General features: G+C 36.4%; 1 protein-coding gene across 1 annotated transcript in view; it reads left to right on the top strand.

The window, feature by feature from the left end:
- The window catches only part of THOC2 (THO complex 2), a 47,858-nt gene that overhangs the window by 7,891 nt on the left and 13,272 nt on the right, over positions 1-26,695 (top strand). The window contains exons 4-29 of the mRNA XM_032702372.1: positions 447-498; positions 2,529-2,599; positions 3,305-3,426; positions 4,182-4,315; positions 5,675-5,841; positions 6,449-6,541; positions 8,876-9,031; positions 11,454-11,626; positions 11,768-11,963; positions 13,059-13,100; positions 13,963-14,093; positions 14,180-14,281; positions 15,345-15,429; positions 15,778-15,871; positions 16,351-16,431; positions 16,709-16,805; positions 18,566-18,683; positions 19,193-19,372; positions 19,943-20,107; positions 20,754-21,029; positions 21,440-21,581; positions 23,939-24,096; positions 24,688-24,816; positions 25,303-25,434; positions 25,520-25,704; positions 26,427-26,611. Of these exons, the coding sequence (XP_032558263.1) occupies positions 447-498; positions 2,529-2,599; positions 3,305-3,426; positions 4,182-4,315; positions 5,675-5,841; positions 6,449-6,541; positions 8,876-9,031; positions 11,454-11,626; positions 11,768-11,963; positions 13,059-13,100; positions 13,963-14,093; positions 14,180-14,281; positions 15,345-15,429; positions 15,778-15,871; positions 16,351-16,431; positions 16,709-16,805; positions 18,566-18,683; positions 19,193-19,372; positions 19,943-20,107; positions 20,754-21,029; positions 21,440-21,581; positions 23,939-24,096; positions 24,688-24,816; positions 25,303-25,434; positions 25,520-25,704; positions 26,427-26,611 (3,466 nt within the window). The remainder of the gene's footprint in view (positions 1-446; positions 499-2,528; positions 2,600-3,304; positions 3,427-4,181; positions 4,316-5,674; positions 5,842-6,448; positions 6,542-8,875; positions 9,032-11,453; positions 11,627-11,767; positions 11,964-13,058; positions 13,101-13,962; positions 14,094-14,179; positions 14,282-15,344; positions 15,430-15,777; positions 15,872-16,350; positions 16,432-16,708; positions 16,806-18,565; positions 18,684-19,192; positions 19,373-19,942; positions 20,108-20,753; positions 21,030-21,439; positions 21,582-23,938; positions 24,097-24,687; positions 24,817-25,302; positions 25,435-25,519; positions 25,705-26,426; positions 26,612-26,695) is intronic.

The raw sequence follows: 26,695 nt of genomic DNA, 5'->3' as shown, positions 1-26,695 counted from the left end.
GGTCTGAGGGAAGTCAAGGCTGTAGGGCACCTTGCTTTTGGGATGGCATGTGACAATGTTGGATCTTTAGTTGCTGTAGGAAATTGTAATTTGTTTGGTGCTAGAGCAAGTGCAGGTCACTGTACAGGCTGCTGCTCCTCACACAGGGAGTTCCATTGGCCTTAGAGAAATGGAGGTACTGACCAGGGTTTTTTTTTTTCCCCCTTGGTCACTAGCTACACCTTTAAATTACATTAAAATGTTATGGTGTTTCATTATGTATCAATAATTAGTACAGCACTTATGTTAGATATTAGTCAATAATTAAGCATCTTCATTATTAATATGAATTATTAATGAATATGAACTTACTTTATGATTAAGTGTTTTATGTAGCGGAATAAGAATTTTGTAAGTGTGCATTTTGGAATTCTGTATTCATTAAGCGGGATCTTTTTCCTCCTTAGGAATTTCGAGAAGACATGCCTTCTATCCTAGCTGATGTATTCTGCATATTAGGTAAGTCAGGTTCCCTTCCTTTCAGCATTGTAACAGATTTTGAGAAATACATGTTTTGTGAATCTGCTTGTTGACTTCTTTGGGAAATATCATTGAATCTGTAAAGCATGGCTTCTCTTTACAAACTGTATGTTGATTCCTCCTCAGTGTATCTGTATCTCACTTGTTAATGTATTTTCATTCCATTTCCAGAAGTTTGCCTATTAAAGGCTGTGGAAGTTGATCTGCCAAGAATAGTTAAAGGAGTTAGCTTGTAAGAATGTCGGGTGTTAGCTAATGGAATCAGTGACTTAGTGATGTTATCATTCTTAAATATTTTAAATAAAAGTTGACTTACTGGTAGGTAGATCCTCTCTTCTCAGAATGTGTTCTGTAAATATTTTTATCTGTACAGTCACTGTTAGTGAAATGGAGCTTATGCAAATTGTCCATAAATCTAAAGGCAAATGGCATCATTGGGCAAGTCGCTGTCTGCCAGCTGAGCAGGCTTTAAAGATGTGTACGTCTTATACTGGTGATAACTTCTGGATTTTTATATTGTCATGTTGATCCAAAGCTGTTTCTCTCATGTTTGTAGCATTTTCCAGATCATAGCTTTAACTGCTTGCAGTTTCTGTCTTGCTCCATGTCTAGTTTAACGACTTGAAAATTTTCAGAAAATGCTTTTGATGGTCTGCTTATCACAGACCCTGTTGTTACCTGTACTAAAGGAGTGAGGTGTCCTCTGTGCTATGGCTGCCTGTGAAGAGAGGCACTTAATTAAGCTTACATATGCAGCCTTGATTTGAACATCTAAGTGATGAATTTTGATTTATTTTTTTTTGATAGTGCTTCATTCTGTGTACTTGTATCATCTTCTTGTAATAATTCCTTTTGTATCTGTCTGTGGTTTTTTGTCTTTTTTTTTTTTCTCTTTTCCTTCTAATTAGTGTGCAGCCTAATACCATCCCTTGACTAGTAGCAGAGAATAGTAAGGTTAAAGACTTAGGTTTCAAACTCTGGGACAAAGGACATTGGGCACTTTCTTGCTTGTTTCCTCTAACACTTTTTCTCTTTAATCAGTATTTGCTACTATCGGCAATTTTTTTTCTTACAGTTAACGTGTTTTAGTGTATGAGAATTGGGGTATATGCACTCATCCACATTCCCTGGACTAACATTTTTCAGCAGATTGTTCTTTGGCTGAGAGGCTGAGCTGTAGGGTCCAGGCTGATCTGGGTGGTCTGTTGATTCCACTTCCAGCCTTACTTCCACTACATCATTAGTTTTCAGTCTCTTTGGGGTCTTCTCACATTTTTGTTGTTGATGTTTTCTCTGTGGGTCTGATTTTAATGGGGTTATGTGTGGTTTTGTTTGGTTTTTTTTTTAGGGCCTTTTGTTTGGTTAGTTTTTGTAATGTCTACCTTGCATTCTTTTATGGAGTTTTTTACTCCTTTTGCAGCTCCTCACTTCCTGTAACGATGTGCTTTTTTTAAACTATTTTAGACAGGTGTGCTTCCTTGACCACTGTTCTCTGGCCTGGCTTCCCATAGGAGTGAATTTATGAATTGCTTTCAGTAGTTGGCAATACAAAAGAAATTAATGGTCATAAAGAATCATAGCTGGTAAAAGACTGCAGATCAGACAGTAAATGGTAGTTACTCTGAGGCCACAGGGAGAGATTAGGACACTACATTAAGGCCAGGATCATGGAGTTTTCTTCAGCAGTTTGTATTTCTGGTTTTGTGCTTATTATTGATTTTTAATGCTTACCTAAATGTTATTGCAGCAAAGAGAAGGGCAAGAAAAATTAAGGCATTCCTCTAGTTTCTGTTTTACCTTTTCATAAGACTTGTGGATGTGTGAGAATTGTCATCAAAATATTATGTGGACCTCATGAGGGATGAGTGGGTGACAAGAAGATAGCATGTTATCAACAAGCTGCTTTACCTTAGTATCATTAGCATTTATCAGAATAGTTATTAAAAAAAGAAACTCTTAAAAAATTTCGCAAGAAATTATTTCTTTTTTTCCCCCATCTTCTTTTGTAGACATTGAAACAAGTTGTTTAGAGGAAAAAAACAAGAGGGATCATTTTACACAACTAGTGTTGGCCTGTTTGGTAAGTTGCACCCAGGAAGTCTTTTGGCAAAATTGCATGTCAAAATCTAACAAGAAAAATCAGTGTTGAAGCTTGCTTCTTTTTTTTCCCCCTGCAGAATGTTTTCACAAATGCCCAAATAATTTAAAAATTCTTCTTCAAAGTGTACTGGTAGAGGAATATAGTACAGCTCTCCCTTGAATTCTTTAAAGAGGCTTGAGAGAACTTCAGTTTTTCTACCTGTCAGTTCAACAGAAATTTTGCTACTGAAGTATGCTTGGAGTTGCACTTTTCCTTCATGCAACCTCCTTTGTCTTTAGAAGTAGCATTCTTAATCACAGGGAATAAGCTTGATTTGTAGGAAAGTTCAGCCTGTGAAAATAAGGCTTTTCTCCCAGAATATGAGAATGGGTATAAACCTTTGTAAATATGCAGCTCTTGGTAATAATGTCTCCAGATGCTGTGCAATGTATACTTGGTAATCAGCAATTAGACTCTAGGGCTTGTTTCTTCAAGATGCTCTTGTATATAAAATCCACCACTGTAAAATTCCAGTTTCGGTTAATAGTTTGTTTTGTCCCCTTCTGTGTTTGAAACAAAATGCATTTAATATCATGAAATTTTTTTTGTTGTAGTCAGAATGCATATGTAGCCTAAAGTAATAATCATATGGTTTCTAGGTCTTTGTAATTCACAAATTTGGTGTATGTTCTTGTTGTTTTTTAGTATCTTGTATCTGACACTGTCCTAAAGGAGCGTTTAGATCCAGAGACACTGGAGTCATTGGGACTCATCAAGCAGTCTCAACAGTTCAATCAAAAGTCTGTTAAAATAAAGACAAAACTATTGTAAGTTTTGGAGCAAAAAGGTTGTTTGGGAAGGGGTGGGGAGGGGCAATGATAATTAGTGTGGTAATAGTGTTTGCTACCAATGTGTAATGTTTCTTCAAAGGTGTTCCGTTTTTTTTACCAAATGTGTTTGTAACTTGTCATTGACAAAAGAACTTTGTTAGCCCTTAGTTTTCAAACTCTTGAGCAGTATAAAGTCTTTGTGTTACTTGTGTTTTTGCTACGGTGATTCTACATATGCAGGTTAATACTTAATTTTATTTGACATGTGAACTTAGAAAGTATAAGAAATTTAACTATTTCTGTTGCATCAGTTAAGCATAGACTTTTGTTTTCATAAATAAGCAAACATAGTTATTTTACTTTATTTGGGCACTATGGGTTATATTTTCTTGGGAATGTTTGGTTTCTGTCTCTGCATCCAGTGTTTCACTTGAAACTAGAATAGGACCTTAAGCATGGACTGCTAGAGAGCAGTTCTCCAGTGCAATGTGTAAGAACAAGCTTTCCTGTTAAGTGTAAGCATATTTTAAATGGTCTGCATTTGAAATAAGAGCTGGATTTGTTTATGGAGTGCTTGCTGCCTTACAGGAATTCGTGTACTGCATTCAGTAGTTTTTGCAATAGCTCAATTAAATTACAAGTTCTTAAAAATGTGTTCAAAATTAGCATTTTGTATAACAAATTGCTAGAGGCATAAATGGCGTCACTGGATATGTGTTACACAATAGTATTTAATTTCTGTTTATTTGCAGTTATAAGCAACAGAAGTTTAATTTGCTAAGAGAGGAGAACGAAGGTTATGCAAAGCTCATTGCAGAACTGGGTCAAGACTTATCTGGAAATATCACTAGTGATTTAATCCTTGAAAATATCAAATCTTTAATAGGTAAGGAATTTATTGAAAGAGTATAGGCTTTGGTTTTCCTTTATGATCTTATGACTATAGAAAGTAGATCACCTTGGATAGAATTATGACATTTGGAAGTTCCCATTTCTGTGGAAAAATTAATTTTGGGAATGTCGTGTAGGTAAACTTACTTTACATTCTGAATTTATGGTACAGCCTCAAATATGCTGTGATTTCAATTCATTTCAGCAGTATTTTTTGATGAAGTGCTTATCACCTCAACAGGCAGATGGGAGTGTAACAAAGTAATGCTTTTTGCTATTTAAGATGCTCAGTTCAATGCATGAATATTCTTTTATTCTTGAAGTTCAGTGAGTGATTCCTTATGAAGAGAAATAAGAAGTAGTAAATGTTCTTCCTTTATCTAGTTTTTTAGTGTGATTTGTCCATGGTTGAGTTGAGTCTTGACAAGAATGTCACGTCAAAGTGCAAAATAAGTTAAAAACTGGAAATACCTGTAATTGCCTGTGTTTTACAGTTTGTTTTAGAATAAAGAGTTCTGTACAACACAATATTTATATCATATTGAATACAATACAATACAATGTTTGCACCTGTGCCTGTTTCATATGGTGCCAGTGCAGTAATGGGCAAAAGGTTATGCTACTGTTTTATAAAAAAAAAAATAAAAAATTCATTTATCATATAATTTTACCTGTGTGTCAAATCCCTGTAACAATACTACTTGTTTTGGAAGAGATCTAGAGAGAAGGATGGGTTTGCTAGTTATTACAGTAAAAAATACACTCAGTTTGAGGAATTTTGTAACAAGACGTTTTTCTGTCTTCTGGAATTTTAGGAATTGCAAATAGACTTCATACAAAGTGTCAGTTCTTTTAAAGTACTGACTTGCAGTAGGTTCTCGTGAAATGGAAATGTCTTTGGGGGAGGAAAGACTGATGCAGTTATATGTCTGCATAGTGGATGTGTCTGGATAAAATAAATAAGTGTAAAATAATTACGACCTGACTGATTTGTGGGACTGAATGGATATGTGTGCCAGCACAAGGGGAGAAGCAGCAACCCATGCCTTTTGCTGGCACTGTGGTCTTAGTGAGGCTGGGTTTTTCTTATTAAATGTTCTTCTCAGGGTGTTAATTTCTTTTTCTGTAATCTGAATTGAAAGTCCTGTTTAGTACTTTTGCCTAGTTCAATATCCAGCAAGACAAAATCATCAGTGCTGTGTTTAGGGATGATCCAGATTATTTTGCTGTTTATAAGTCCAGGCTCAATTTTAACTGAAAATAATTAATTTTAAAAATTAATGCACTTGTATTTTAGAAACAGAATGAAGATGAAAATTAACAATGTTCAACTTCTCTACTTCTTCTCCACTAGGATGTTTCAACCTTGATCCTAACAGAGTTTTGGATATTATCCTAGAAGTCTATGAGTGCAGGCCTGAGTATGATGACTTCTTTGTACCACTGATAGAGTCTTACATGTACATGTGTGAACCTCAAACTCTATGCCATATCCTTGGGTTCAAATTCAAATTTTATCAGGTAATACATTTCCATTCTTAATTTTTGGGTTTGGTGGTTGGTTATACACAATGTTGAACTGCAGTCAGTGATAGGATGTTTTCTGCAGATTTTTAATTAGTAAAATTCCAGTATTAAAAGCAATAATGTCATCATTTGAGTGGACGTCTCTTTTGGGAGAATGCTTAGTGTTCCCTAAAAGAGCTGAAAACAATCCTGATATCTTCCACTTGAACTTGTGTAGCTGTATAAGGACTGGCATGAACAAAGAGATTGTACCTTATAAACAGAAGACTTGTCCCCGAGAGTGAAGAGCATGTTTGCAGGGGAGTCATGGTTGATATTTGATAAAATATTCAAGGTTTTTATTCATATGTTTAATTATCAATTGCATGCAAGCACCCCTGTAAGGTGTGATGAAAGTTGAATGTTTTTGTTTCTGAAAATACTGATTGTGTATTGCAGTAAGTCCAGTGGGTTTGGAGAAACAGCAGTTAAATAACATGATAACAAGGAGAATTGTGGGTTAATGTTTCATCTGAAGTTAGAGTGGTTTCTTTTCTGTTTCATAACCTTTTACAGTGGTCTGATTGCTTTTTTCTTGAATTTGCAATGTTGTCCTTTTTAGGATCCAAGTGGTGAGACACCTTCCTCCTTGTACAGAGTTGCTGCTATCCTTTTGCAGCATAATCTCATAGAGCTGGAAGATCTTTATGTTCATGTAAGTGACAGCACTACCCTTGTCAAATGCCAAAGCTAAGGACATTAAAAAAAACCAACAGATTCCTTACCCTATTTCTAAAGCTTCAAATTCATGGCATACTGTTTCATGCCTTTGTACGTACAATATTTAATGTCTTTTAAAATTTTCAGTGCTTTCTAATAAGCACACACTGAAATATAAATGTTGATAAACTTTATTTGAATTATTTATGTAACATTCTCCAGATTGTTTACCTCCTGGCTGAATAGGTCAGTAACCCAGTAACTTTCCTTAACAACCTTCCTTAAGAATTAGATCCTTTGAGTTTTGCTTTACAAGATAAGTTTTTGAAAAAAACGGTAGGACAGTTGGCTCCTAACATCCTTTGTTTAGTTTAATAGTAGGATTATTTTTTTTTAAGCTCTTGCATGTTCCTGAATAGGTCTCTCATTCTCCACAAGAATCTTGACCATTTGTTAGGTTGAAAGAGAAAGGGAGTTATATGTTCAGATTTAATCAGAGAGACTTATCCTCTGCAGCCTGACAGTCAGACATCAACCAACCACCATCCCAATTTGACAGATGGCAGACAGAATGTTACAGTTATCAAATTAATTTTACATTATACAAGAATTTTAAATTCCAGAATATCCATAGATATTTCAAGATTAGGTATTTTAAGACTCAACTCTTGCACTGAAATCAAGGAAATGAGCTCTAGTTACAGCTGTGGAAGTTTTGGAAGGTAGTCCTGCCATTAATTTGTGTGACAGTTCATAGCATTAGTCACAATCTGATTTGTCAGTAACTGTCGAGTATTTTGGCTAAAAATGTGTTGGGTGGAGCAAGGGTCGGAGTGCACGTCTCAGATAGTTGGTGTGGAGGGAGGAATGTGTGATGATAATGCTTGTTTGTTCAGGAATGTTTGTAAGCTTACAGAACATGCTCAGACTTGGGGTGAGAGTGACCTGTGCAATCTCAGCTCAGACTGTGCAGGTGAGGGCACGTCCTCTGACAGTCCCTGTGCTCATGTACACTGTTCACCTGAGTGATGGGGATTCTCAGTCTTGTTCTAGAATCTCTCTGCCATGTCTCTGTCTCTCCATGTTTGGGATGGCATATTTTGTTATCTGTTTCCAGCTCAGGCTTAGTTTAACTTGCTGTGAGTTTCTAGATGTAGATGTTGAGTCTGAAGTGGTGCATGTTGTGTGGCTGCTGTACAAGAGCACTGTGGGATTACTGTTCATATCCAGAATGTTCTCCCCACCTCTGCCCTCCCTCCAAAGCCTGTAAGAACTGTTCTCTTCAGCCCTATAGAACATGTATTGCATCCTGAAGACACAACCTACCCATTGAAATTCTGTACTAGATGTTTCTTGGTGAGTCATAGTAGGTTCCCTGTCTTTTCAAATGAGAAAGTGCAGCTCTTTAAACCTTCTACCTTTCCAAGTGGTGTTTCTTCTTGCCTAAATTTCTGTGAAGTGTAGGAATTCTACTGTCTTCCTTTTTCTCATCAGTTTGGGGAAAGAAAAAACAGTAAAAAATCCCTTGTTAAAAGCATTAAAAGGAAAGATCATTGTGTCAGAGGTCATGACTCTGCAGGAAGTTTTGATTACTTGTTTGCAGTTAAGTTTGAGCTTGGTTTTAGGAACTGAATTAAGGTTTGGCTTTGTCAGAAAAAGAGCTTTTCTTTTGTCTTGGACTTTGACCTTTTAATTTTTGAGTGTGGGGTTATATTCCTCACCCTGGTCATTCTCAAGTACAAGATTATGCTGAGGTTTTATACTAGGTACTTCTTAATCTAAGGTGGTTTTTAAAGAGCAGATAGTACATGTGTTTAACCCCCATTGCTGATAAATAAAAAATGTAGTCAGCTTTAAATGGTATTCCTTTAAAGGGGTAGTCAGAATGTGTGGCTAAGTAGGTTATCTGGTTTTCCTTGGGGATTAAATTTTTTTTTTTCCTTTAGATGAGCAAGTTGAAAATTCATGCTTTTGAATATTCACTTGGTTTAAAGGCACTGAATTGTGTTAATCTTATCATGGAATCTGTGGGAAACTGTCTCTGCACAACTACAGCTGAACAGTGAACTGGGGAGGGGAACAGGAGCTTGGACAACTCATGGTTGTGAAGAAATAGAGCAGTATTATTTCTCATGAGTCCTTGATTTTAGAATAGTCTCTTAATGGTGTAATTCCCTGTTGGGATGATGGTAATAAGGAAAAGAAACTGATTTCCTGAAAGGCAATCTGATTAGTAACAAGGTAGGACAGACTTCTGCTTTGAGCTCAAGTGATCCAGAGCAGCACTAGGTTACTTCAGTTTTCAGATATATTTGTTCTGTTTTTTCAGCTTCTGCCAGGGGATAATGCCATCATGGAGGAACACAAGCGAGAGATAGTGGAGGCTAAACAAATTGTCAGAAAACTTACAATGGTTGTCTTGTCATCTGAAAAGACTGAGGAAAAGGAGAAAGAAAAGGAAAAAGAGGAGGAGAAAACCGAAAAGGTGTGTATCTGAGTAACTTTCTTTTCAGTAAAATGATTTTAAATTGCATTAAACTAAACGTGGCTTGTCTGTCCTCTGACTGCATTTCTGTTATATGGAATGTGCAAAAATGCATGCTTTGGGGTTTGTTCTGGATTTCTCTATGTTTAATATTCTTGATTCAGTGAGTAATTTTTTCCTCCCTTTTTATTGTGTCAGTATGTCCCAACATTCATACACTTCACAACCTTTAGCAGCTGTGTTTCTAGGACCTGTGGAAGTATAATCCTAGTTGATTTCACAAAAGGAAGGACATCAGTGAGAGTTTATTCCTTATTTCTCTCAATGAAGAACTGGGATGTAGGGAATTGCCAGAGTTAGGAATGTTGGTATAATTACCCTGCATTGTAGAAAAAGGTTGTAATTGAACATTTTTAATTGTAGCTGTTTGTTGTACTTTACTTTAAACCTGTATCTCCATATGTATGGATTTATATTATACTCTTTATTTAAGTTCCTACTGTATCATATTCATGTTGCCCTAGGTCTAATTTGTTTCAGTGTGCCCAAACCTTACTTTAGAAACAAAATTATTTAATCTCTTAGCGACCTTTCTGTTGTCATGCTCATTTGAGTACCTAAGTAGTTCTCAAACATCTTACTTAAACAAAAAAAAGTAAAATAAAAGTTTGGTATTTGCATTTTGTAAGTGGCATACTGAAGTGGGAAGAGGGCTCCATCAGTCTTGGTAGTTTCTGTTCTTGATTTTCTGTATCCTCCTTGATTCTATTAATCTCTGACCTTTCTCCCTCCTTCCATTTTTCTTGCCTAGCTTGAAAAATCTAATTCCATTTTCTTCCCTCAGGCAACTGATACAGTTACTCTCTCTGGCTCTCAACTGCAGCCACAGCTGCTGCTTAAAGTGATTCCTTTCACTGGCTTTAAGTTTCTCCCTTGTACCACATTGCTTTGATCCAGTCAGATGGGGCTACCTGGAATTCTCTGAAGTGTGCTTGTCACCATGATCTGATGGAAAAATAAACTTTTCATGGGACATGGGGAGTGAATGTATTGCAAGTAGTGTCAGAAGAATTAAGACAGTTTTTATGGCTAAGCTTTAGAATTAAGAACTAGGGAATTTTAAGCTGTAGCAGAAACTGCAGCGTTTTTCTGAAGGATTAAAATGACAAATAACAAAGTCTGAACCTGTGTGATGGGAAAAGTAAGAGCTGTACTTAACAAAAACCAATTTCTGTGACTGTAGACACTGTTATGCAATGCATGCTGTTTCTTGAAAAGCTTGTTCTGTGTTAAAAGTATTTTCGTATGTGCTTAACTGTGCACTTCATAGCAATTGGTGGAGTAACTACATATGAAGGCTGTTGACAGTCTAAATTTAAGTACTTTCTATCCAGTATGTCATTTTAATGTACAATTTTTGAGACAGTACCATGGAATAAATGCCTGGGTAAGGAAAGTAGTGTTTAACAACTACTGAAATGACTTTTCTTTTAAATCCACAAAGTGCTTATTTTTGTGTGGTTAAAATTCATTATTGTCTCATGACTCTAATATGAATAATTTAGTATTGATAAATGCATTATCTGCTTTGGCCTTTTAAGATGCATTTGACATAACTGTATAATAGGGAGACAGGGAAAGAATCAGGGCACCTGGCAGCCTGGCTGGGTTTGGCAGCCTGGCTGGGTTTGGCAGCCTGGCTGGGTTTGGCAGCCTGGCTGGGTTTGGCAGCCTGGCTGGGTTTGGCAGCACTTCCAACCTGACCTTTCTGTGCCAGGCCTCTGTTGGCTTTTGGAGAGCTCACGTCAGAAGAGCCTGTTTACCTAAGAGAGGCCCACTCAGGCAGCCTGTGTGTGTGTGAGCAGTGCCTGCTGTAGCACATACAGCCTAGAGAGACTTGCACTTTAAATCTAGAGTCTCCTGGAATAGTTGCTAATGTGAAACTTCTGGTACAGGCCCACTAAGAGACAGGGAAAGGGTTTGGGGTTGGTTTGGCTTTTTTTTTTGTTTTTCTCTATTTTAATCTGCTTTTGCAAGAGAAATTTGTGCTTTTAAATCAGAAAAACACACAACATAAATGCTTGCATTGTTCTTAAAATGTCTTGTAAAGAAATAAGCTGCAATAGATTGAGATGGTTTGAAAAGTACACGATCAGACATATGTCAGGCAACTTCATAAATTCCTGTTTTAAATTTTATTTTTAACTTTTTCTTTGATCCAGATCTTAGATTCTACGTGGACTGGTTTATTATTTCTTTTGAAGTTTGCTTATTGTCTAAATGTGTGGCTGAATTTTATTTTGCACAGTTTTTCATTGCACAGCTGAAGTACTGCTTTTTTTCTTCAGCTCTGGATCGCAGCTGCTTAAGGAGAAGTATTAGAAAGACTTTATGGATACACTTTTCCTTTATTATCTTGCAGCCTCCTGATAATCAAAAGCTTGGCTTATTGGAAGCCTTATTAAAAATTGGTGATTGGCACCATGCACAAAGTATTATGGATCAGATGCCTCCCTTTTATGCTACTTCGCACAAGCCGATCGCGGTTGCCCTTTGCCAGCTCGTCCACGTGACAATTGAGCCTCTGTACCGCAGGTAAAGGGAAGACCAGAGTTCTGTCAGAGGGGAAAACGATTTCTTTACAAGCATGAATTCACTAATAAACCTAATTATTGATACGTTTCTAAAATTTTCACTTCTATTTTCATGTGAAATGCTGCGTGTCTTATTTTTCAGAGTTGGTGTACCTAAAGGAGCTAAGGGGTCACCGATTTCTTCTTTGCCAAACCAGAGAGCACCAAAACAAGCAGAGAGCTTTGAGGAATTGAGAAAGGAAGTGTTCAACATGCTTTGTTACCTTGGTCCTCATCTGTCCCATGATCCCATTTTGTTTGCAAAAGTAGTGCGCCTTGGAAAAGCATTTATGAAAGAGGTTGGTATGACACAACAGCTGGTCAAAACTTGAAAAATACCAATTATTCTGATGTCAAAAAATGCTCATGTCTAATAATTGTGTAGGTATTTGAATGATAAAACATAAGTATTGCTTTGACCTAATACAAATTTGGAGAATCTTACAAATTTTTTGATCATTTTTATGATCAATAAACATTTTTATGAACAACTTAAGGAACTTTCAGCTTGTGAGAAAGCCCTTGTTTCTGTAGATACGTACAGTGGAATTGAGATTACTTGGCTATAGGAATCTCTTGTGCAGGTTTACTGTAAATCTATTTATATAGTAGTTTAATGTGTTTCTGACAAGAATGAGCAACATTTTAGCTATTTGCTCTAGGTTGGAACTGTGAAGAAATTCGTCAGTGACAGAGTGGTTAAGGTAACATAGGGAAAGTTATTTTTAATGCACTGTTGCCATCAGCATGTTCTAGTTGTGAAACTACATTTAACACACAGTAGAAATAACTGGAGGTAATTTGACTGTAAGTTAACCCATACAGTAGTTTAAAAGTTAGACTACTAACATTGCACTGCAGCTTTCATGCTTAAGTGTACCTTTAAAATAATCGTGCACTTACTGGTGTGATAGCTTAATATGCTTTTCCTGGTGAGTGGAGCAAGAAGAGCAGAAAAGTAATTTAATAATGAAGACTAAAAGCTTAAGAGAGTGTTACTGTGAGAGAAAGGTGGAGAAATAGTCTGTGGCTGTTGATAATTGCATTCGAAGTCCTGAGGTTTTTTAGGTAGAAGGTGAATGCTTAGGGCATTTTTTTCCCTCTCTCCAGTAAGAAAATTCAGATTTTCATATATAATAGCAAGTTTCCATGTAGTTTCAGTTATTATCTCTTTTTGGACAAAACTGTGCAAGGTCCCTATATGTGTAAGGAATGCATTTCATCTATGCATTTGAATTTCTGTTTAAAAATTATTTTAATGCTGACAGATCTGGCAAATTAAACACTTAATATATGCGTGGCCCTGCAGGTTTGTGCTTTTGCTGAAGTAGCCGTTGTTCTGAAACTGCAACTGTTGTGTTAACTGTGCTACAATTAATGTGTCTTTATTATAGTTTCAGTCTGATGGAAGCAAACAAGAAGATAAAGAGAAAATGGTGAGTTTATTTTGGAGAAAGGTGTTTTTATGGAAGATTGTGGTTGTGACCAAATGTTTAACAACTGCGTGACACTTCTGTAAAACTCTATAGAGTTTAATGCTTTAATAAAGGTATAGACTTGTCTTGATTTTTTTTTTTTTTTCTTAAAGGTAAATACAATCCAGTCTCAGGGGTTTGTTTGTATTCCTGTCCTTTTTTCTTTTTTTTTTTTTCTTTCTCCCTGCATTCCTCAGATCTAATCTTATTCTCTTTAGTCCAGTGCATCTTACTTCTTTGCTCAGAATCAGCTGGAGAACCTCCAGCTATTTATTCTGTAAATACACTTTTCATGGTATCTAAAAGAATTTACTGGGGAAAGCAGAGAAAAAGAGAAATTGGAAGTAGTGAAGGTGTTTAGTAGTATAGTGGGGTTTTTTTAACTTGGTTAATTTATTTACTTCTAAATTGTATAAGTTATTGAATTATCAAGATTGTTCACAAGTGTCCAGCTGAAATCTAACTTACGAAAAAACAAATTGTTGTTTTTTTCTTAAATCAACAAGTAAGTTTTCAATATGAAGTTTATGCACTTTTCATTATTACTTGTTCCTCTTCTTTCTCACTTAGGATAATTTTCTGTCTTCCTGAATAATTGCAGAGAAAATTAGTCTCTTCAGAGTTTTTCACTTTTTGGTGTTTTTTTTTTTTTATTGCTGCTACAGTCATTCTAAAATAGCTCAATGCAAAAGAGAAATGTTTAGGAAAGGGTAAAGATGGGATACTGATAATATGGAAATTGGTACTCTGTCTGCATTGCATGCATAACATTCCTTCTGAGGCAAATCCTTGGGAGTTACCTGGAGTTTTTTGTTTCTCTCAGGAGACACTGTTCAGCTGTTTGTTGAGTATCACCGATCAAGTCTTGCTTCCATCCCTTTCTTTGATGGACTGCAATGCATGCATGTCTGAGGAATTATGGGGGATGTTCAAAACTTTTCCATACCAGTACAGGTGGGTAGAATAATTAGTTTCCACTCTTTGGAATGATCTGTTGAATTGTCAGTACTGAAATTAGTTTTCCTGTATAATCTTTGAAGGTACCGCCTTTACGGGCAGTGGAAGAACGAAACGTACAATAGTCACCCACTCCTGGTGAAAGTTAAAGCTCAAACCATAGACCGAGCCAAGTATATCATGAAGTAAGTAGTCTGTTCCCATAAATAGTTGGGAACTGTGGTACAATGTACTGCATGTCACCAACTGAAGAAAAAAGAACTTCATAAATACATTCGCTTTCTAATGACTCTGTAATTTCGCTGATAGTCCTTGTTCATGAAGTATTTAATGTTACTGTCGTTAAAAAATGTCAAGTAAGCAAGGATACAGACAAATTTGTCACCAACAAGGGTATTTAATCTATGAGAAATGTCCCATTAAGTGATTTAAAACTTTTTGCATGGGTATGCTGTTGTTTCATAAATTACGTTGCTTATGGAAATATAAGAGTGCAACGTGTTTTCTCTGAGTATGGAGACCCCTTCATCCAAAGAGTCTCAAAAATCTTGTCGTGGTTTCTGTAGGTTTGGATGTAGGGCAGTAAGTTGAACAAAGTGATTAATTCTCATTTTTAAGTGGGCTCACAGCAATTTCAGATTTACCTCACATTTAATGTCTCTGACATTGTCAGGAATTTGGGTTCTGCATTTGTTGTTGCCGAAAGCAGATGGTGTGGTATTATAATGTGGATAATCAGAACCTGTACATAGGCAAGACAGTAGTTGTTACTGGATTGGACTTGGAGCTGTGAAAGCTAGAAACAGTGATTTTGGTTCCCTTCTAATTTGCTGCATAGACCGTAAAACTTTCCCTCCCTTCCCTTGTGCAGTGAATTTTGATTGTGCAAGTGTAACACAAAGAAATTATTATTGGTTTTCAGTGAACAGAATGCAACAAATATAAAATGATCTGTGGCTAAATTAAATTTTCAGGAGAGATTAGGATCACATGGTAGTTTTGTATGTGGTACAGGTTTCACTGACGACTTCTGAAAGCGAAGTGCTCCAAGGTGAAACTAGAATATGGCCCATAGTAATACAGGGACAGCTGGTGTGGTTGTACCATCTGAATCTTGTGGGATTATCAGTTTTTGAGACTGATTATTAATCTCTGAGACTAATAAAGGCGTTTCTTCACTGGAACTAACCTGTTGTTTTAATATTCTTTTAGCTTGTCTATTGCAATAAAATGTGTTCTCTTTTACAGGCGTTTAACTAAGGAAAATGTGAAACCCTCTGGGAGACAAATTGGGAAGCTCAGCCACAGCAATCCTACAATTTTATTTGATTATGTATGTAGTAACATGTATTTGAATACTATTTCATACTAACAACAGATATTGAAGTGCAGGAAGGGACCTGCAGTTCTGATTTCATTATTTTTTACTTCTGATGCAAATTTTAACATCTAGTCATTTTTTAGTAGTGCACAGGTCTGAGATATGTTTCACTGGTATCTTAAGGTACCAGAAATTAATGAGATCATCTATCGCTTCGACAGTGGCTTAGGATCTTCTGAAATATAAATTTCAAAGCGTGTTTTCTGTAGGTTTTGAAGACAAATATTGTTAAGTGGTTTTATTATGTGAAAGATACCGAATACTGTCCATGTTCAGCTCCGTGTCTTTTGTAACTTTCAGATCTTATCACAAATACAAAAATACGATAACTTAATAACTCCGGTCGTTGATTCATTGAAATACCTCACTTCACTGAACTACGATGTCTTGGCATGTATCCTTTAATGGAAATCAATACATTAGTTATTGATAAAGCTGCAGTTGTAGCCAGATTAAATCTGTTGTCTGTAAGTAAATACCTTCTGTTGCTTTCTATTCTCGTTGCTTTTTGCTGGAAATTTGAGTGAGGTTTGCAAATACCTTTGCACTTTTAGTGGATTATGGAACCCTCTCTGCTAATTCTTTCACACTGGGAAATTATTCTTTATTTTTAAGGGATTTTCATTACTTTCACTCTGGTCTTGAAGGCATAACGATCTTGAAAATAGTAAAGTAAATACTGCTTTGAAGTTACTGTATCTTTCATGGTTTCATATTTTTATACCATAACTGTGTTAGTGGATCTCCTATATCATGCTTTCTATACTTGCCTGTCATGTTCATATATTACAAATTGTGGAGCCAGAAAAACAGATCTGTGTATCTTTTGTTTTTATAAGTTGAGGAAAAATATTGTCTTTAACTCCACTAAAGATTGTATCATTGAAGCACTGGCAAACCCTGAAAAGGAGAGAATGAAGCACGATGACACTACGATCTCAAGCTGGCTGCAGAGTTAGTATTCTTGTTTTATTACATTAATGTTTAAAATGCTTTACCCTCCCTATGATCTACTATACCATTGATCACTATGATCAATATTTCACTTGCATCTACTGGCTAATCTTTTAAACAAAATGGAGAGCTGGCAAATTGAATCAATAGGAAAATAGTGTTTCCTTTGTAATGCAAAAATGCATTTATGGCTAACGTCCCATATGCACTTTGTTAATGTTTATTTAATGCTTAGTATCCCGTGAGGTGCAGTCACAGCTGTTTCTCTCTGGTTTAGGTCTGGCAAGCTTCTGTGGTGCAGTTTTCCGAAAATACCCAATTGAGCTTGCTGGTCTACTGCAGTATGTAGCCAACCAACTGAAAGCTGGGAAAAGGTAAGTCTTGCATAATTGATCTTTATAAATTCAATTTTTATAATGTATTATTTGTACATTTACTGGTATGTGGGCACTCGATGTAGTAGTTGCTCTAGTAGTGGTAAAACTCCACTTACAGTAACTGGGAAGGTTAAGAAATTTAAATAGTGGAAAGAATAATGTCCTCTTTAGTACACTTCTCCTCTAATTGTATAGCTGTGACATTTTTGAAGTACTCATTTTTCATCTGTTACTTACTTTAATAGTTTTTTTAACAGCTAACCAGATGGGGAGAGAACCTGCCAGTCTGTAATTTTATCGTAGGAGTTATTGTACATTATTTAAAAAACAAGTATCCAATATAAAGGAGTATGACTGTTACAGTTTTAGTGTTTCCTTTCTCATAATGTCTTCTCTGTAGGGACAGCTCTTAACATCTTATTTAAATTCTTTACCCAATGTATTTAGTGGCAGTTGACTTGCTTTGTCATATGCCAGTGTAAATCATAACTCAAAAAATACTTTTAAACAAGGTTTGCAATTCAAATTTTCCTTTTGTCTTTCCATTGTCATCACTTAGTATTATTGTTTCATTTACTTATTTAATTTTATCACATAGGTGATTATCAACTTTTTTCTAGTAGGAATCCCCATATAGTTATTGAAAGGTAACTTACTAATGCTGATAACAGGGCGTGTTATTTTAGGGTATTTTTGTTGAGAAATCTAGTTTTTTCCCCTTCCCTGCAATGTAGACAGTTCCATATGCTCCCCTGTCCCTAATTTGTTTTGTTCTGATGATGGTACAACCACATTGAGCTACAGAGGAAGGGTAAGTAATATTTATTGTCTTTCCCCTGAATTAAGACTTTAAGTATTTAGGGGGAAAAAAAAGTTGGTTTAGTACTTGGGATCATAAAAATAAAATGGATTTACCAGTAGGACCAATTCCATAGAACTGCAATATTCAGGTATTTGAATTGGAGTATATCCTGGTATTGCATATTTTCTAGGCAAAAAACATGCTAGCCATGTTAGCAATAGCAAACAAAAATGTTAGCCATATAAATTATTTAGATATAAAGTTTTGTTTTGGAGGGCATGGGTCAGTGATTTTTATAAGCAGGTCACACATCTCAGAAGTTACTGGAAAACATTTCTCATTTGTGTGGTTGTGATATAATTTACTATACTTGTGTTGAGGAACGGTCATTGTCCTTATGGAATTCAGAGTAGGAGGTAAAGCCTAGTCTCTGGACAGGATGATTATTGGAGTGTTTTGTGTGTTGTGTATGTTAAATAGAAGAAAACAATTTTCTGTCTTTCCAAATAACCTTCCCAGACTAACTTTTCCAGTACATTTCTAAGGCTGTGTACTGGTTTACAAACTTTTTAGCAAAATAAGAAAATATTCCATGTTCATGAAATAACTGTATAGATACACTTTGAAAAGGGAACATAAACTTTATGATTAATTTGATCATACTTAAAAGTTAATAGCACCATGTTCACTATCATCTTCAAAACAATGAAGTAACTGTTCTGAAGGGGTTCTAAAATCCAGCTGCTGAATTGCCTGAATTGCTTTTAAGTACTAACTTTTTACTTGCAGTAAAGAAATCCTTGTGCTCAACATACTAGTTTCTTCTTCAAAAAGAATGAAAATTTTGTTTTAACGTGCATTGTAATGTTGCTTTGCAATGTGTATTGAATGCCATAGCTTCCATTTCTTAAACAAATTGTCTTGTTTTTACTCCACTTTTTTGTTTTCTGTGCAGCTTTGATTTGCTTATTTTAAAAGAGGTTGTACAGAAAATGGCAGGGATAGAAATTACTGAAGAAATGACAATGGAACAGTTGGAAGCCATGACTGGTGGAGAACAACTGAAGGCTGAGGTGTGTTCATGTTAAATAGAATAATAGCTGTTGCTAATCAATGGTGGTTCTAAAGACTGGTTCATGAGCTCTGGCAGCTTAGCTGAGAAAGGTGGTGTGCTTTCATCAGAGAGTTTCCCACTCCATTGAGCTTACAGGGCTTGAGACAGGCAGCCAAGACAGGGCATGTGAACCTGAATTGTGCATCACAGCATCTCCTGTTAACGAGACATGACAGGCCCGTGACCTGCAGCAGCCAGCGAGCTGGGATGTGGTGCAGTCCTGCTGGGACAGCCCTGCTCTGGGGTGAGCAGCTCCCTGGGGAGGGGAGTAAAAGAACTAGTTAATAGCAAGCAGGACTCGTTAGTGTCTGATTCTTCTATCCATACATTGCAGTACAAGACCCAGGGAGTTTTACTGATGGACAGGAATCTGATGTTAATTCATCAGTATTCCTGCAGTCAGCACACATAAATTCCATTTGTGAGGCATCATTTTCAAACTTGGGTAACTTCTTCTGTACTGTGCAGGGTGGATACTTTGGCCAAATCAGGAATACAAAGAAATCATCTCAGAGGTTGAAAGATGCATTATTGGACCATGATCTTGCCCTCCCACTGTGCCTGCTTATGGCTCAGCAGAGAAATGGTGTGATCTTTCAAGAGGGAGGAGAAAAACATCTGAAGCTGGTGGGAAAGCTGTATGATCAGGCAAGTAAAACCACTTGTATTTATGAGAGCCCCTCCTTTTTGTTAACTTCTAGTATATCAGCACAATATATAAGAATTCAGCACATAAAAATATCCATTTATATGTAAGAATTCAGTACAATAAATATGAATATATAAGAATTTTAAAATTAATTGCAGTGGTCGTATTACTAAAGTACATGAATGTATTAAATATATATTATATTGACAAGTGACTTCCGAGTAAAAGATCAAAGCATCCTTTGTCATAAAAACTTAAATTCTTTTCTGAAGTTGTCCATCATATTTTTCTGATCTTACTTTGGTAGTGGAACTTCCTTTTTTTTTTTTCTATCCTTTTTTTTTTTTTTTTTTTAAAGAATGCTTTTGCTGCCTTAGGCAGTAAGAACTAGTTGCATTCCATTCTGGTAGAACAGAATGCTCTTACAGAGTTCTGCTGGCTTTAAAATTCTTGCTCTCCTGTGTGGCGTTGGGGAAAAAAACCCAAACCCAAGCTTTCAAGCTCTCCCTAACTTAATTTTTGAACAAAATAATACTGTTTGCTAACTTTTTGTATCTTTTCACTTGTAGTGCCATGACACCCTGGTACAATTTGGTGGGTTTTTAGCATCCAACCTAAGCACAGAGGATTACATTAAGCGAGTGCCTTCTATCGATGTTCTGTGTAATGAGTTTCACACGCCTCACGATGCTGCGTTTTTCCTCTCAAGACCCATGTATGCACACCACATTTCAGTGAGTACAACCCTTCCATTTGTCTGCTTTTGGTGTTGCACTGTTAGGTGTTACCAGCAGATATGTTAGGTTCCTGATAAAATTTGCTAAATAAAACTTGCAAAGTTTTATGAGTAGAGTTAGAAATAGAAGCTGTCCTCAATCTTCTTAGAAAATGCAGCCCACGTGTCGACTTTCGTACAACTGACAGAAGTTGTAGCTAACAAAGTCACCTTTTCTGATGTCTTGGGTCATCAGTAGGAGTTCTCTCCCTCCATATTCCCCTAAAGATGTAAGTTCTTCTGCAGGTGTTCTAGATGGATTTTTGCTGTGGAGGAAAGTGTTGCAACTGCCAAATGGTGTGGTAACTCAGAAAGTGTCAGAAATAAATTTACTCCTTCATCTAAAATGCTAAATATGGAGAGCAGATTTTACTTGGTGTAGTGTAATTCGTTACTATAACAACAGATAGCAGCATCAGTGAAGACAGATGAATACTTAAAGTTCTGTGTGATGTTCTTCAGTGCTTTATGTACATAAATGACATTGCATGTGTGTAAATGTTATATAGAAAGGTTTCTGAGAAAAGTTAAATTATATTGCTAAAGTTTAAGTTTTGGTTGTGTATATAGATTACAGTTTATTTTTCATATTTTCTAATCCACAGTCAAAGTATGATGAACTAAAAAAAGCAGAGAAGGGAAATAAACAGCAGCACAAAGTTCACAAATATATTACATCGTGTGAGCTGGTGATGGCTCCTGTTCATGAAGCTGTGATTTCTCTGCACCTCCCCAAAGTTTGGGATGACATCAGCCCTCAGTTTTATGCCACGTTCTGGTCTTTGACAATGTATGACCTTGCTGTCCCACATAGCAGCTATGACAGAGAAGTCAATAAACTTAAAGTCCAGATGAAAGCCATAGATGACAATCAGGAAATGGTATGTTGATACAGTTTTGTGGTCCAGACTTTCTTTTCATGAAGTATTATATTGAGGTTGTTTAGGTCTGGGAGGTTTTGTCACCTGGTTCATCCATTCTGATTTGTCACATTAACATAATTTGTATTTCTTTATAATTCCCATGTTAAAAGTACCAATGACTTCATTTAGTAAAAATTACTAGAAAATCTGTTTCAGAAAGCAGTTCTTGACACCTGTATCTGTGGTTTATCTGTTTGCTTTTATCTTTAGTCAACCAGTGTTCATAAAATCAGTTGATTACTAGAGCAGAACACTCTTGAGTGAAATGGGAAGGTTTTCAAATATTCTTTAGTATTACCAGGAACTTATTGCTCTGTCTATAGCAAATATGAGTATAGCAGTAAATGAGTTATGTTGACATTTTGTAGCCTCCAAATAAAAAGAAAAAAGAAAAGGAACGTTGCACAGCTCTGCAGGACAAGCTCCTTGAAGAGGAGAAGAAGCAGTTGGAGCATGTGCAGAGAGTTCTACAGAGACTGAAACTAGAGAAGGATAACTGGCTTCTGGCAAGTAAGTTTGTCCAGGGGAAATGCTGTGGATCTTTTTGTAGTTATCACTGTCCCCAGAATTTGCTTGCACTAATAGCCTTAATGGTTATTTGAAAATTTGATCTCTTTATATGTGAGGTCCGTTAGCAAGGTAAATTTTTAGCTAGAACATAATGTGTCTGTGCAAATGCTGAGGTTTTCAGAGAGGTGTTTTGTTTATTTCTTGCAATCTCAAGACCTTCTAAATATTGCATTGATTTAGGCAATAAGTAAGAGATTGACCAAGTCAGTGGAGGGTTGCATTTGCAAGCTGGTTTGTACTTGCTAACTGCAGTTAGAATGCTGCTGAGTTAGGATAATGGCTACTTTACAAGAAATAGGCATGTAGAGTCTCAGTAAGTGGTTTGAGTTAACTTATTTTGAATCCTGTGATAAGAAGCAATATGCCAGTGTTTGGGCAGCAGCATAAACCACGTTCCAATGACAAGATAAATATTGTGGCAGCATAACAGCACCACACAGCAAACCAGCATGCACGTGTTTCATATGGCAGATGCGCAGGAGGCAGAACCAAGTTTTTCTCCTCTGTAATGTTTCATGTTGATTGTGAACTCTGCTTGATATGGTTAATCTGAAATGTTTTTCTCTGGTCAGTTTTCTTCTCTGGATGAACTTTGAGTTTGTAACTGGAAGTAGTAGTTCGTCTGTCCCAAGAAGCCTAGCGTAACCCAGTGGAAAAGAGTTTTATTGTCCGACTCGTGTAAGATCCACCCAACTGATTTAATGAAGAAACACTGACAATTAAATCAAGAGAAGTTGTTCCCTATAAATGTTTAATGTACTGGTGTGGACAGCGAATGAGCTTCGTGAAATTACTGGTTGAAAAATTACTACCTGACTAAAGCTTGGTCTAGAGCTTACGTGGTAAATTCGTCTACTTAAGGAAGCACCCGAAAGCATGTAGAAAGTTGTGTAGATATGATCTGTATATAAACACATACTCTTCATAGTACAAGCATTTGTGGGATACTGGGAATAGCTTATTGTTGGCTCTTGAGTGCTCAGGCTTCAGCTGCAAGAAGTTTCCCAGTATTGTATCCAGAGACAAACTTACTATTTCAGTAGTTTCCCTACTGAAATAAATCATCTGTAATTGTACTATATGAGGAAATTGGACAGCACATCCACTGTAGTAGTGCTTTTTTATTATTACTTAAAAAAATTATTAATATTTAATTAATTTTTTAAAGACTGGCTTCTTGTGTAGAAAGTTTTGATAGTGTTGGTATCATTAAGAATAGGTTAATTTTTGGCAGAATAAGTAGACTGGTACCTTAAACAGTTGGAGACGAGCTGTTCTGACTGGCTGCTTACTTGCTTTATTTGTACAGTTTTTGAAGTAACACACACTTGATTGTTCTGTGAACTGTGGTTCTCTTCATATTTTTTTTTTTTAAGTACCAAAGGTTTGTTACAACCTTTGAGGAGTAGATACTAAAATTAAATGAACTTAACATGAAGCATCACAAAATCGAAGCAAGTAAATCCTGGTTGTTAATGACTTGTGACCTGTGCAAAACCACCAGTTGCCCTCATGAGGATCATGGCTATTCTTCCTCTGAAGGCATCACTTGCAGTTTTCAGTTCCGTGCTTTCATCCATATGTTTTTCTTCTGACCTTCCTTCTGTGCTGCACATCCCTCCTAGTTTGTTTTTTATGCTCCTCTTTGCCATTTGAGGACCAGTTTGGGAATGTGTTGGCTGTTGAGTTTACCAACTAGTGGTCTGTCAAATGGAAACAGGTAACTCGAGCATACAGTGCAGTCTTTTACTCAGCACTAGAATGAAACTTTCACAAAATATGTGTATTGGGGTGGTAGTTTACTGAAGACTGTTCCTCTTTAAATTCCTCTAATTGACTGATTGGAAAAATGATTCTTAATGGATTCTATGTAGACAGCAAGTTCTTCAGTTTCTAAGGATATGGAGCTGAAAGTCAGCCCTATCTAGAAAGGTGAAAGCAAGTGTTGTAGGGAAATAGCAAGTGGTGTTCCTTTTCTTAATGTGCACAATTGGAGCAAGTTTACTGAAACTTTTCCAGAACCTATTTTTTCCTGCATTGTGTAGTAGAATTTTTCCAATAAGAAATAAACATTTGCTACATCCACCCTGCTATCCTTCCCCCATCCTCAAACAGTTACACTTATTTTGACTTTTTCTGATGAGTACCAAAGATATGTCTGGCGGCCAAATGTACAAACACCAGAGTATGGATGTGTGATAACTGAACTTCTTGGGAAGAGAGTAGTTGAATGTTAACCCATTCATTTACTTTATTTTTCCTTTCTTTCTTCCCTCTCAACTTCTTTGTTTTGGAAGAATCTACCAAAAATGAGACTATCACCAAATTTTTGCAGTTGTGCATATTTCCCCGGTGCATTTTTTCGGCAATTGATGCAGTTTACTGTGCTCACTTTGTTGAACTGGTGCATCAGCAGAAAACACCCAACTTCTCCACACTTCTCTGCTATGACCGAGTAAGTAGCTACAACTCTGTGTGTGTGTGTGTGGTGTACACCTCATTACCATGTGAACATGCCAAACTAGTGTCTCCACTGCCTCCCAAAAGAGGTAAACAAATAATTTCTGAAGTTTAATTTCAGAATCTGTAACAATCGGAAGTTCACTTTGGTACTTCAGATCTTACAAACCAAGTTTTCTTAAAGCTTCAGGGGGTTATGTTTGTGTTTTACCCTAACGACTCCAGAGTTTCAGAGCAAAGTCATTAGCAGTCAGGGGAGTTGCTTTCAGGTTTTGCAACCTTTTTAAGTACTCTACATTTCCATGGCCTCCTCTTAGAGGAAAACAAAACAGTTATGTCAGTGAACTATTGAACTGTTGAAAACTGTGTGTCAGCAGCAGCTGTGCACAGTGCTTAGATTCTGGGCTAAGTGTGAAGGACCAGCAGTTGGGTAAGAAAGGCTTGAAAACAAACAAAATATTTTATAAGCAATTTCTGTTGTATTTAGAAACCAACCTGATGGTGATTTAGATGAGAGAAATTTGTGATTCTTATAGTTTTTATTGTTCAGTAAAGTCATAGTAACTTTTTCTTGCTCTATTCACAGGTTTTCTCTGATATTATATATACAGTTGCAAGTTGCACTGAAAATGAAGCCAGTAGGTATGGCAGGTTTTTATGCTGTATGCTGGAAACCGTGACTAGATGGCACAGTGACAGAGTCATATATGAAAAGGTATGTGAGCTTCTCCTTGGAATATGTAATGGCCACTTGTGTAATTCAGCCCAGTAAAACTGGATTTAGTGAAATTAGATTTAAAAACAGTGTGATTGGATTTTTCTACCGGTGTAATTGTAGAATTAAATTTCTGTAATTCATGGAGTTTTGATAGAAGTAATTTTGGATAGTGTTAAAAATATATTGGCTAAAAAACCCCTTCTATTTCTGATTTTTCTCATAGCTTGTCTGAAGATAATTTAGGGAACATATGGAAACTCTCCTAATACTCCTTGCAAAAAAAAAATCCTAGTTAAATTATGAATAATCTGTTCTCTCACCCACAACTAAAATTTTGATATAAACAAGGTTTTAGGAAAAAAAAAAGTGTGTAAGTCTTGTAAACTGTGATTGTGTCTTATTCTTTAGACTTCCGAATTTAGAATTACCAGTTTTGTTTCCTGAAAAATGATTTTTTTTTTCTTTTCTTTGATGCATATGTAGGAATGTGGCAACTATCCAGGCTTCCTGACTATATTACGGGCAACTGGATTTGATGGTGGAAATAAGGCTGATCAATTGGATTATGAGAATTTTAGACACGTGGTACACAAATGGCACTATAAATTAACTAAGGTAAATAGAGATGCCAAAAACCTGAGGTTTTTGGAAGCTTTAATAAAAAAACAAGCAACTTCATTAAATTTAACTTGTGTTTTAGGCTTCTGTGCACTGCCTGGAAACGGGTGAATATACACATATCAGAAACATCCTGATTGTGCTGACCAAAATCCTCCCATGGTATCCAAAAGTGCTGAACCTGGGTCAAGCCTTGGAAAGAAGAGTACACAAGATATGTCAGGAAGAGAAAGAGAAGAGACCTGATCTATATGCATTGGCTATGGGGTAACAACAACTTACTTTAAGAAAGTGGTTAAAAGTGGATCGTGAAAGGCATCTAAAGACTCGGAACTGTTACAGTCCTAACATTTGATTTTTACCTTATCACAGAAGATTCGCTATCCTGCGTCTCGGTGCTGGCAGTGTGAATGAAAACATTCATTTTGTGCTGGATGATCACTAAGTTCCTTTACAAGACTCTAGTAAAACACTTTAAATAGTACAGATTTCCACTCACAGGGGCATAGCTGTATTTTAGAGAAATAGTATAGCAGCAAGGAGATAGGAGGGATAGTAAAATGAAGAAAGCCGAGGGCTATTTCTGCAAGACTGCTTAGATTTTGAAAGTTTATATGATTCTAAAATGCTTAGTTACACGTTCCATCTTTCTGTGGTGAACGTGGAATCATCCTCGTGTGCCTGAGGGGCAGTTCAGGTTGCCCGAACAGTTTAAGTTTTGTCAGCAGTTCCATGTGTTTGACAGATGTGTGTGTGTGTGTGTGTGGTGATGAAGAGGGTGTGGAGGTAGGGCTGCTTCTGTGTCTAGTGGGTTTGTTTGTTTTTCTTTTTCTTTTGAGCTCATCAATAAAGGGGGAAGAAACTGCGTATCAGTTAGGAAAAACTGTGAAATAAATAACAGATGAACTGTTAGATTAGATCCTCATTTAAGATTCAACCCATGTTTTGCTTTATGTTTGTGCATATTTAACAATCTGTGCGACTTGCAGCTATTCTGGACAGTTGAAAAGTAGGAAGCCTTTCATGATACCTGAAAATGAATTTCACCACAAAGACCCACCTGCCAGGAATGCTGTACCTGCACCAGTACAAAATGGGCCAGGTGGTGCTGGGATGCCAACATCTCTCACAATAAATACAGTTAGACTGGAAGAGGGCACTACTGAGGAGACTGGTAAACACACCTATGATTATTATATGTTTATTTCTTAGTAGAGTTCTTCTGACATTACAGGCTTGTCTCAAAATTTGGCTCATT

Source organism: Chiroxiphia lanceolata, chromosome 14 (assembly GCF_009829145.1).
Source record: "Chiroxiphia lanceolata isolate bChiLan1 chromosome 14, bChiLan1.pri, whole genome shotgun sequence".
In the NCBI taxonomy this organism is placed as follows: Eukaryota; Metazoa; Chordata; class Aves; order Passeriformes; family Pipridae; genus Chiroxiphia; species Chiroxiphia lanceolata.
This window is presented reverse-complemented; position numbering and strand designations above follow the sequence as displayed.